The 11,164-nt window shown below is 64.3% G+C and overlaps 2 protein-coding genes across 3 annotated transcripts; one reads left to right on the top strand and one right to left on the bottom strand.

Moving 5' to 3' along the window:
• Positions 1–282: 282 nt before the first annotated feature.
• Positions 283–4,749, top strand: FKBP11 (FKBP prolyl isomerase 11). Its single transcript, XM_032785614.2, has 6 exons — positions 283–302; positions 517–582; positions 1,865–1,954; positions 2,697–2,730; positions 3,908–3,978; positions 4,508–4,749. The coding sequence occupies exons 4-6, from the start codon at positions 2,720–2,722 to the stop codon at positions 4,723–4,725; spliced, it is 300 nt and encodes a 99-aa protein (XP_032641505.1). The 5' UTR covers positions 283–302; positions 517–582; positions 1,865–1,954; positions 2,697–2,719; the 3' UTR covers positions 4,726–4,749.
• A 355-nt stretch (positions 4,750–5,104) lies between these two features.
• On the bottom strand, positions 5,105–9,384 carry DRC2 (dynein regulatory complex subunit 2). 2 transcript variants are annotated; one of them, XM_032785608.2, is made up of 9 exons: positions 9,311–9,384; positions 8,739–8,869; positions 8,077–8,244; positions 7,690–7,859; positions 7,281–7,419; positions 6,709–6,906; positions 6,370–6,588; positions 5,867–6,019; positions 5,105–5,591 (listed from the first exon to the last, which is right to left on the bottom strand). In XM_032785608.2, the coding sequence occupies exons 2-9, from the start codon at positions 8,865–8,867 to the stop codon at positions 5,244–5,246; spliced, it is 1,524 nt and encodes a 507-aa protein (XP_032641499.1). In that variant the 5' UTR covers positions 8,868–8,869; positions 9,311–9,384; the 3' UTR covers positions 5,105–5,243. The 2 variants fall into 2 exon arrangements, with proteins under 2 accessions (XP_032641499.1, XP_074917246.1); XM_075061145.1 differs by lacking the exon at positions 9,311–9,384 and having other exon boundaries at positions 8,739–8,890.
• Positions 9,385–11,164: the final 1,780 nt, after the last annotated feature.

The following is an 11,164-nucleotide window of genomic DNA, read 5'->3' as shown; positions in this document are numbered from 1 at the left end:
TGAAGCCCTGGATTGAAGACAGGGAGTGGGAGGCACCGGGCGGCGCTGGCAGCCGGGAGGAAGCGCTAGGCGGCCCCCCCCATCACACACGCTCCCGGGCACGCTCCGCGCTGACATGTTCCGCGCCCCGGTCGCCCTCCTCCTCCTCCTCCTCCTGCTGCTGCTGGGGTGCGGGCCGCGGGGGCGTGAGAGCGGCGGGGACCCCCCCCGCGCGCCGCAGCTGGAGCCCTGGTGAGGCGCGGGGCGCCGCGGGTGCGGGGGGGAAGCGGCGGGACACCCCCGCGCCGCAGCTGGAGACCCCGGTGAGGGCGCGCGGGTGGGAGAGCGGCGGGGACACCTCACCCCGCGCTCCGCAGTTTGGGACCCCGGTGAGGGCGCGGGGCGCCCCGGGGTGCGGAGGGAGAGCGGCGCGGGCCTGTTCCTCCGCCTGCGGCGCGGGGCCCGTGTGTGAGCGCGGGAGGAGACTGGGGGGCCCCGGCGCCAGAGCTGTGACCCCCACTTGGGCTCGCCCCGCAGGTGGCGCCCCCCGAGGACTGCCGCGCGCGCTCGGCGCTGGGCGACACGGTGCAGATTCACTACACGGTAAAGGGGGGGTGAGGGGCGCAGGACACGTCAGCACCGGCGGCTCCTTCCGCCCGGGGCGGGGCCAGGCCAGGCCGGGGTGGCTCCCACCAGGCGGGCCGCCGAGCCCCAGATGTGCGGTGCGGCCGGCGCGGGGTGAGCGGCCCCCTGTCCAGGACGTGGCGCGGAGTCTCTGGGGCATGGGGCTGGCAGGCAGGAGCATGCCCTGGGGGGGGGGACAGTGCCCCTGAGTCGGGGTTGTCGGGACAGTGCCCTGTGTGTGTCGGGGGGATGGGGGCAGTGCCCGTGTCTGGGGGTTGGGGGCAGTGCCTGTGGGGGGCGCTAGCCCTCTGTGTCTGGGGGAGTTGGGGCACGTGCCCCCGTGTGGGGGGAGGGTTGAGGACAGTGCCCCTGTGTCCAGGGGAACAGTGCCCCTGTGTGTGGGGGGGGGAGGGTGGCCATGTCTGGGGGGGGTTGGGGACAGTGCCCCTGTGTGTGTCGGGGGATGGGGCAGTGCCGGTCTGGGGTTGGGGGCAGTGCCCTGTGGGGGGCGCAGTGCCCTCTGTGTCTGGGGAGTTGGGGCACAGTGCCCCCTGTGGGGGAGTGAGGTTGATGGACAGTGCCCCTGTGTGTGTGGGGGGATGGTAGTGCATGTCTGGGGGTTTGGGGACAGGCCCCTGCGTGTGTGGGGGGAGTGCCTTGTGGGGGGGTTTGGGACAGTGCCCCCTGTGTGTGTCGGGGGGATGGGGGCAGTGCCCATGTCGGGGGATTGGGGACAGTGCCCAGTGTGGGGGGGCATGGTAGTGCCCATGTTTCAGGGGGGGTGGGACAGTGCCCCTGTGTCGGGGGATGGGGGCAGTGCCTGTGTCTGGGGTTGGGGATAGTGTCCAGTGTGTGTGGGGCAGTGCCCTGTGGGGGGCACAGTGCCCTCGTGTCTGGGGAGTTGGGCACAGTCCCCTCCTGGGGGAGGGTTGAGACAGTGCCCTGTGTCCAGGGGACAGTGCCTCTGTGGCGGGGGGCCTGCAGTTGTGTCCCCTTCCCAGGAGCGGCAGAGGGCAGAACTCCAGCCGTTCTGCCACCTTTGCCCTTCACGCTGCTTTGTTCCCACGTTTGCCCTGCTTGCTGTGCCTGCTTGCCCCGCTGCCCACCCGGGAGGCCTAGGGACTGTGCCAGCATCTCCGTGGCAGGGCCCTTTGCGCGTCTGTCGGGTGATACAGCAGGAGCTCCCTTGTCCAGGACCTTGTGCCCCAGCTGGCAGGGTGCCCACGCTGGGGTTAACGCGTGTGTCAATGTCTCCCCGCAGGGCAGGTTGGAGGATGGGCGGATCATCGGACACCCTCGCTCTCGCGGGGACCCCTGCAGGTGGAGCTGGGTAAAAGACAGGTGATCCCTGGTACGTTAGCCTGGGCCCCAATCGGGGAGGAGGCTGGGCCGGGCTCCAGAGATCTGGGCTCTGTTCCCGCCTTTGCCATTGACTGCGTGCGTGCCCTTGGCCGTCACTTAACCTCTTTCAGCCTTTTTCCCCACCCCCCCCCCAAAAAGGGGGGGGGGGGGGGGGCTTTTCTCAATCAGGGCCAGTGCAGCGCCTGGCACAATCCCGGTTGGGGCCTGTACAGCGCCTGGCATGACAGGGGCCTCTAGGCACTACTGACATACTAATTGCAGTGGAAGGTGCAGGAGTCTCTTCTGGCTGGTCTCTGTTGGCATCTGCTGGAAGGACCAGGTGCCCCACGGGCCCCCTGCACTGATCTGAATCCGGCTGCCCCTGGAACACACTGATATGTTCCCCGCCTGTCCTCTCTGCAGTGACAGTGTGTGAAGGGGCCACTGCCCCTTGCTCCGGTGTTTGCGTGACAAACTCTCCCCTCCCACATCCAGCCCTTGCTCCCACTTCCTTGGCACCCCGGCCCGCGCTGTCACTGCCTCCTTGTGGCAGCTTTCAGTGGCTTAACCCCCTGGTGCCGTGAGCCTGCCAGAGCTCAGCGGGGCCCAGGGGCTTGGAAGGGAAGCCTCCTGCAACAGGGGGTGGGAAGATGAGCAATCCCAAAGAGGCCCCTCACCCAGGTGGGTGGGAAGCCTTTCAGAGAATCCCCCTGATCTGTCTCTCTTCTTCTGTGGTTTTTCCCTCCTCCCAGGCTTGGAGCAAAGCTTGCTAGACATGTGCGTTGGGTAAGTGAGGCCCTGGCTTGCTGGCAAGAGCAGTGGTGGTGTGACTGGGGAAAGGCATCCTGGCTCAGTGCTCTCAGCCAAAGCAATAGACAAGATGGGGATCCTTGGCGCTTTCCTTCTGCTCCCAGTACGGGGCTTCCCACAGGGCTGGATCAGCAGAATGGGCAGGGGGCCGGAGACCCAAACATGGTAAAAATCAGGTCAGAGCCTAGGCGGGGGGCCCAGCTCTTTTCTCTCCAGGAGGCTGGGCTTGGCTCTCGGTGCGTGCTCATCTCCAGGAACAGGAAGGGGGCTTTCTGCCTGCCCTCTGGGCTGGGCTGGACTGCCTGCTGGGGGCAGGGGCCCGGAGTTCCCTTCGTGTGGACTGGGTTTCTGCAGGCAGGTGCCCGTGGTTGGGATTTAGCCATGGGCCTGCAAGCGCTTGGAGATGAACATGCAGCTCTGACTCTAGCCCACCCAGGGCAGGATTGGGTCATGGGCTGGATGTGAAACCTCGTGGGAAGCTGCTCTCAGTCACTGAGCCAGCGCCCCAACCACCTGCTGCTGGACGTGCTGCCTTGGAGAGGAGGCCCTAATGCGTTCTTGTTATTTTAACACTTCCAGGCCCTTCTCCTTGGACACGGGCTGGCAGGGGTGGCTCCAGGCCCCAGCACGCCAAGTGCGTGCTTGGGGTGGCAAGCCACGGGGGGCGCTCTGCCGGCGCTGCGAGGGTGGCAGGCAGTCTGCCTTCGGTAGTTTGCCTGCGGAAGGTCCGCTGGTCCCGTGGCTTCGGAGGACCTCTAGCAGCCTGCGGGAGGTCTACCGAAGCCGCGGGACCAGCAGACCCTCCACAGGCAAATCGTTGGGGGCAGCCTGCCTGCCGTGCTTGGGGCGGCGAAATCCCTAGAGCCGCCCCTGCGGGCTGGTATCCTCAGGAGCCTGCCCACAGCTCAGCTTTATCGGTTACATTCTACCCATCTACAATTTTAAGTTTGATGCGCCATTAGGCACTTCTTGTCCTGAACTGTGATGGAGTTGTGCTGTGTGGCTGCTGAAGTGATGCTGTGCTCCACCTCAGCAGTGGTCGCACTTCTCTGGTGGATGGGGTGCCTTGGGCAAGGGATGCTGTGTGTGAATGGCAGGGCTGTGGCAGATGGTTGGGCCCTTGCTCTGATGTGCCTCTCCCTCTGCCTGGCAGGGAGAAGCGGAGGGTGATCATCCCGCCTCATCTGGCTTACGGCAAGCGAGGATCCCCGCCTGCTGTCCCAGGTAACTGCCGCCTCTGCGCCTGCCCAGCCTGGCTGGACGTGGGATCTTCCTTAATCAGCCTGAGTCTCAGAGCCAAGCCCTGGTGCCCCCTGCCAGGGCAGAGCGCACTAGGCTGCTGTTAGGTCCCCCCAGCCCTCTGGTTACCCAGCAACACCTGCTACAGATTCTGCTCCCTGGTGAATTTGGTGCTGGGCTGACGGACAGCCCCGGAGCTGGACGTTGTGCCCCACACGGCCTGCCAAGGAGCGAGGGAGTTTGGGCTCTGTAGCTTCTTCAGCCTTTGGCCTGCCTAGAGAGGCTGCCAGAGCTGACGTGGCAGGGCTGGGACTCCCCAGAGCTGCAGCTACCTCTGCTTTGCTCTGGGCAGGGCAGCGTGCGGGTGTCCTGATCTGGGGCAGCAGCGCTGTCTGGTGCCCTCCGATGAGCTTGGGCAGTGACCACATGCCCTGTGCCAGCTGGGTCAGGGCCACTGCCACCTCTGCCCTGTGTGCAGGGGAGCCCCGCTCAGCCATGCTCCCTCTCTCCCCAGCTGATGCCATGCTGCAGTTCGATGTGGAGCTGGTTGGCCTCTCCCGGGCCAGCCACTGGCAGAAGCTGACGAATGACGTGCTGCCCCTGCTCTGCATCGGGCTGATCCCGGCTCTGCTGGGCCTGATTGGCTACCACCTCTACCACAAGGCCAGCAGCTCCCAGGGGGCCAAGAAGAGGCTCAAGGAGGAGAAGAGAAACAAGGCCAAAAAGAAATAAACCTCCTCCCCTCCCACAGAGTCAGCACCTGCTCTGTGGCTGCTTCTGTCAGGGTCCCTGGGGAAGAGGGAGTGGGGGAAGCCCTTTGCTCCCCTCTGAAGGGAGGCCAGAGCAGCAGGACCAGCTTGAACCTGACCAAGCCAGCTCCCAGGGCTTGGACAGGCAGGAGAGTGAAGGCATCTCGCTCACAGTGGCCACCTGCCTCCCCTTTCCCAGGATCAGGCAATCCCAGGGCCGTGCTTCCCTGGGGCAGGGCCTGGGCTGGAGGCTGCAGAGCTGCACCAGGGTTACCAGCCTGCCTTGGCAACGCAGGGGTAGAGCCATGTGCCTGGATGCTCCTCGGCTCCCCTACACTCCCCTGTCAGGCATCACCACTGCGATCAGTACAACCCTTTAATGGCAGCTTCCTATGGGCACGGAGTTTCCCCAGCAAGTGGGACAGCACCGCGGGGGAAGCGCTCACCGCTCCTCATGCCCGACTCGCCTAGCCACGCGCGCCAGACACAAGCTGCCGCAGCTCACAGAGCACAGTTCCCAGCATGCCCCAGGCTGGGCAGGTGGGCGGCGCACAGGATGTGTGGCACCTCGTGGGCAGCCTCGATGACATTGTGAAGGAGCTGTTTTCGATGGACTTTGCTGGCAGGCCCAGGCGCACGGTGCTTGTGGTTGATGATGAGCAGTGGGTTGAGCCTGCTGAGAACCTCATCACTCACCGAGATCCCGTCCAGGTACTGCTTGAGCAGCAAGCGCAGCTTCTGGTTCTCCTGGCACAGCACTGCCTTCTCCCGCTCCAGAGAAAGCTGCTCCAGCTTCACCTTGTTGTACCTTTGCCAGAAGTGCTCCAGGCCCAGGTAATCCTGCATCAGCTGCAGTTGGAAGGACAGAGGAGAGCTGAGAGGGGACAGCACTGGCTTGGGGGAAGCTCCCACAATGCACCCCACCTGGTTCTGCTTGTCCCCTCAATTAAAGAGCGCACAGTTCTCAGCAACCTTCTCCCCAGCCACCTGGTGTGGCACACACTCTCCACCAGCTATGCCAGCCTGCCTCTAGGCACCTCCAGCATCTGGGTCCCTGCCCTCCTTCCAGCACCCTGAGGGGAAGGAGCGGGTCCAGGACCAGGCCAAATGCTTTCACCCCTTACCTGGGCCAGCTGCTCCCCTGACTTCTCCAGGGAGACCTGCTCCACCTTCTCCTGCTCCTCCCTGCTCAGCAAGGAGGCATAGAATGGCAGCACCTTCTCCTCCTCGGTCTCCAGCTTCCGACACATCTCTGCCAGCCTCAGGATGAGCTCTGCCTGCGGGGCAAGCGAGGCCTTAGCGGGCTGGTTGGGGACAGCTCGACAAGCAGTGGAGAATGGCTGTGTGCTCTGGAAACCAGGAGGGAGCGCTTTTCCTGGGGGGTGCTGAATTGTTGACAATGCAGGGGGACGGCAGAAGTGTCTCCCTGGGGCCAGGAAGGGATGATGGGATTTGGGGAAGCGAGTCTCCCAGCAGCCAGGCTGCATGGCTGGGACTTCTCTCTGCTGGCTGTCCTGGACAGGGGCAGCTGTGAGCTGCACTTGGTCAGTGCTATGCATGGGAGAGCAGGGCCCCATAGGCAGGGCAGAGGTTTCTCCTGCAGGATTAGGGGAACTCTGACCTTTACCTTTTCTAGGACACCCCTTAGCTTCTTCAGGGCAGTGCTGCTCTCCAGGGTGAGCTTGGCCAGGTTGCTTCTGGCATTGGTCCTGGCCTGGTTCATCTGGCTCTTGAGCTTCTGCAGCTGCTTGAGCACAACCTCCTTCTCCTCATGCACGTGCCGGTTCTGCTCCTCGGCCTCCCGCATGTGTGCCGTGATCTTGCCTTTCAGGATGCCAATGGAGTCCTGGCAGGGAAATGGCGCCCAGAGCAGTCAGTGAGGAGCTCAGCACACAGGGAACCCCACGACCCCCCAAGAAGGCCTCTTTCCTACAGCCAGGGCTTGGGGTGGGGCAGCCTCACTGACCTGAATTTTCTGCAACTTCTTCATCTGCATCTCAATCTCCTTGGAGCTCTTCTCATCCTTCAGCTTGAGGGCTTCAAATGCAATCTTCCGGTCCTCTGTTGCCTCGGTGTAGTTCTTCAGCGCCTGCTGGAACCGCTTCCACAGCTCCTCCACTGTGCCCTCCAGCTGCACACGCAGATAGTGCTTCTCCTCCAGGTTCTGGGTGGGGAGACATGTTAGCCCCTCACCCACTCTGAGCCACCAGCCTCCCCTCCCGACTCCCCAGGCCAGCCATGCCTGAAGAGCCCACTCCAAGGGCAGGAACCCAAACCCCAGGAGGGGAGTTTCCCCACCCCAGTCCCATTGGGACTGGGCAGCAGCCCCTTAAGCTGGCAGTGGGGAGGACCTTGTGGTAGAGATGGACTCTTGCCCATACCCTGTGCCTTAGCAAGCCCTGCACACATAGGAGTGTAAGGAGGAGGGGCTCCTCACCAGAGTCAGCTACCAGCTGCTGGCTGAAGAACCAGAGGAAGGCTGGTGTCACCAAACCCCTCCCCTGCCCCAGGCTGGCATGGAGCAGCCTCAGCCCAGACCTTGTTCTTGACGTCGTCCCTGGTGCTCTGGAAGTCCAGCTTGGCCTCGTACTCGCTCTCACTGAAGTTCTGCTCCAGGGCGAGCAGCACGTCCCGCAGGTAGCGGCTTTCCTTGTCATGGTGTTCGATGATCATCCTCCTGGGGAAGCCGCAGGTGAGCCGCTAGGGCTGAGCCAGCATGGCCCGCGGAGGGGAAGGGAGAGCAGCTGATGGCTACCCAGAGAGCTCTGGGGAGCTGCTCCACAGTGGGGCTACAGCTAGGGCTCAGCACTAGAGCCTTGTGGCCAGGGATGGGGACTCATGGCCCTGGGGCACCATTGAGCTGCTTCCCCATCCCTGTGTTCATCACCTGCCTGTCTGTGCCCTCCCCCAAAGTCGGTGATCCTCCCTTCCCACCCCACCCCTGTACCTTTCTGTCTCAAACTCCTTCTTCAGGGCCTCCAGCTCGGTGTTGTAATCCTCATCCAGGTACCTCAGGCGGCACCGCTGGAGCTGTAGCAACTGGTCGACGTTGTGCAGGTGGCTGCACAAGGCATGAGTGTACTGCGCCTCTGCCTCGGACAGGTCCCTGGCCAGCGACTGCATGGATGACAGAGAAGGCTCAGGCGCTGCAGCGCTGACCCCAGAGCCTCCGAGCACTGTTACCCCAACGAGCTCAGCAGCAGCGAGGGCTGCAGGGTGCATGGAACCCTAGTTTGAGCACATTTGCCCTCCTGGAGCACTTCCTCTCCTTGGGGGGCATTGCTAGCCACTCTTCCAGCCCTGTTCATGGGCCCACGGGACCCCTGCTGCTTACCTGGATGACACTGTCCTTGCAGTCCACCACCCGCTCAAAGGTCTGGCTCAGGATCTCAATGTCCTTGCGCAATTCTCTGGCCTTGACTTCCCGCAGCACCGTGCGCCACTGCAGGTTGATTTTATTCATGTTGAGGGCACTGTTGTGCTCCTCCTTCGCCAGCTTGTCCTGTGGGGTGGGTCAGAAGGTTACACTGGCCGGATGGGAGCAGATCTTAACCACCTACTGGTATCTAACTAGCTCATGTGGAACCTGCAGCCCCAAGTGCTGCGTAAGCTCCAGAGACTCCGCCAGCTCCCAGCAGCGTGCAACAGAAGGACTGAAGGGATGCCCATCACGTCCCGCACCGGTTCAGCATTACGAGGGGAGAGCCCGGCCCAGTCTGGGCAGATAGCCCGGCTCACGTGGGAGAATGAGGCCCTGGAACGACAGCTCCCTTGCTGGGGACATTTCAGAAGCAAAAGCGTAGGTTTCGATTGTTGGCCCAAAAGTCGACATTTTCCGTCGAATCCCCCCCCCCCCCCCAGCCATTTTCCTGCCCAGCTCCAGGTTCCAGCTCAGCTCCCAGCACCCAGGGGGCAATTTGCAGGTGGCACTAAATGGCCATGAGCGGCCGGGCCCCGGAGCAGGGCACCCCGCCCCGCTTGCGCCCTGGACCTCGCCTTCAGGAACTGGGTGAGCATGTCCTCCTTCGTCTTGCGCAGCTCCTCCTCCGCCAGCATCTTCTGCTGCATCAGCAGCAACTGCTCCTCCTCGCTCAGGGCGGCCGCCTTGCGCCCCTTCTTCGGCATGGCTGCGGGGCTGGGGGGAGCCGGGTGAGATGCTGCCAAGGGGGCACCCCCTGCCCTGCACAGGGTCCCTGCTCAGAACCCTCCCCTGCTGCAGACAGCCCCCTCCCCGCATGGGCCCCCCACGGGCCCCTCCCAGGGTGCCCCCTCTGGCCCCCCCACGGGCCCCTGCCTCCAGGAGCCACCTCCTCCCTACTGCCCCCTCCCCCCAGGGTGCCCCCTCTGGGCCCCCACGGGCCCCCTCCCCAGGGTCCCCTCTGGGCCCACGGACCCCTCCCCCAGGGTGCCCCCTCTGGGCCCCCACGGACCCCTGCCTCCAGGAGCCACCTCCTCCCTACTGCCCCCTCCCCCAGGGTGCCCCCTATGGCCCCCACGGGCCCCCTCCCCCAGGGTGCCCCTATGGACCCCCCACAGGCCCCTGCCCCCCCGGGCCCCCTCCCCGGTACCTGTTGAGCCCCCCCCGCAGCAAGTCGCGTCCCTCTGTCTCCTAGCAACAGCCGCTACCGTTGGAGGGGCGGCCCCTGCGGTCTGGGCGCTGACGAGCGGTCGCTCTGGGAAAGAGGGAGGCCCCGGGCGGGAGTGAGCGGCCCTGCGGCTGGAGGACCCGCCGGGCCCGGCGACCGCCCTGGGGGAGGGAGGAGATGGGGAGGGGATTGCGGGGGAGGGGTTAGTGGGGGAGGGGGAGGGGAAAGGATGGCAGGGAGGGGAGCGGTTAGCAAGGGGAGGGGGAGGGGAAGGGATTGTAGGGGAGGGGGAGAGGCTAGTGAGGTGTTAGTGGGGGAAGGGGATTGCGGGGAGGGTTAGTGGGGGGAGGGGATGGGGAAGGGGATGGCGGGGGAGGGGGAAGGAGATTGCAGGGGAGGGGGAGGGCTAGTGGAGGGGAGGGGGATGCACCTGCAGCCCCCCACCCACACTGTCCTGCCCAGCGCCCCCTGGACATCCCTCCCCACCTGCCACTCCCCGCGCATGCTGCCAGCCTCTTTCTCTTTTTGGGTGGAGCCTGTTCCCATGGTGGCCCTGGGAGCCCTGGTACCCAGGTCTGGGGTGTCCGCACCAGCTGCTGCAGGACCCAGCCCAGTGCCGAGCCTACAGAGCACAGCTCCACATCCCGGGCCCTGCCACCCCGCCATGGGCACAGATGGCTCCCGACCAGCGGGGGCCAAGGATCGAAAAATATCAGTAGTGGCCAGTTCCAGAGCTCCCTGGTGGGAAGGAGCCTGGGCTAGCGAGTCAGAGAAGGGAGCCAGGACTCCTGGGTTCTCGGCCCACGCTTTGGTAGGGGAATGCTGTCCGGTGGTTAGAGCAGAGGTTGCTGAGCCCTGCTCTGGGAAGAGAGCTGTGTCTAGGGGCAGGAGCCAGGACTACTGGGTTCTACTCAAGGCTTGGACATTGACTCACGATGTGACCTTGGGGAGGCACATCCCTTCTCTGTGCTTCAATTTCCTCATCTGACCAACCCCCCAGGGCAGGTGAGGTTCAGTTCTGGTGTGGAGGGTGCTGGGGGTGAACAGAGGATTCTTCTCGAACCCAGTTCTGCCCACAAGTCCAAGGGGGATCAGTGTCCCTTGCTGCCTACAGAGGTGTCTCTAAGGGTCCCCGCCATGCTCCCCTGTCCCAGTCAAGTGGCTGCTTTGGCATTGCAGGTGCTTGACAAAGGACAGGCAGCAGAGAGCACGGTGCCTATGCAGAATGGAGTGGGGTTGGGGGGAGATTCAGGGCCCCAGGCTGTCCTGCAGCTGAGAGCTAGGAAGCCCAGAGAGGGCGGCTGGGACTCAGCTGTGTCAGTTATTAACAATACTGGTGGCTGTCACTGGCTGGCCCTGCAAAGCGCTAGGAACCCAGTCAGCTCCCTTCTGCGCTGAGCCCCTGGCAGGCAGAGCTGGAGCTGGTAAACCAGGTATTAGGCATTTCCCCTTCCAGGCCGCAATCGGCCTTGGGTTCAGACTGGCTGGCTGGCTGGGTGGGGGGTGGGGGGGAGAATGAGGCACAGGGTTTTTCCCTCTGGGGGCACTGGCTATGCCCCAGCCCCAGGTCACGAGTGACCCAAAGTCATCCCTGCCCGGGGTGCAGAATGGGTTTGGGGGTCTTCGGTCAGTTCCCACTTTCCACATCAGTCAGGCCCTTCGTGATTAGTCACCTCGTCCATTGCCCCTGGGGTCAAGGCCAGGCTGGGGAGACCAGGATGCAGGGGCATGGGGCAGCTCTGCCCTTGGCCCCTCACCCCATCAAACCCCCCACCCAGGCTGGCTTGGGGGGTGGTGACACCTTACCCTGGGGGTGGGGTAACCATGTTAATACAC

The sequence above is a fragment of the Chelonoidis abingdonii genome, chromosome 26 (genome assembly GCF_003597395.2).
Source record: "Chelonoidis abingdonii isolate Lonesome George chromosome 26, CheloAbing_2.0, whole genome shotgun sequence".
Lineage (NCBI taxonomy): Eukaryota > Metazoa > Chordata > Testudines > Testudinidae > Chelonoidis > Chelonoidis abingdonii.
The sequence above is the reverse complement of the archived record's forward strand: the minus strand, read 5'-3'. Positions and strand labels throughout refer to the sequence as shown.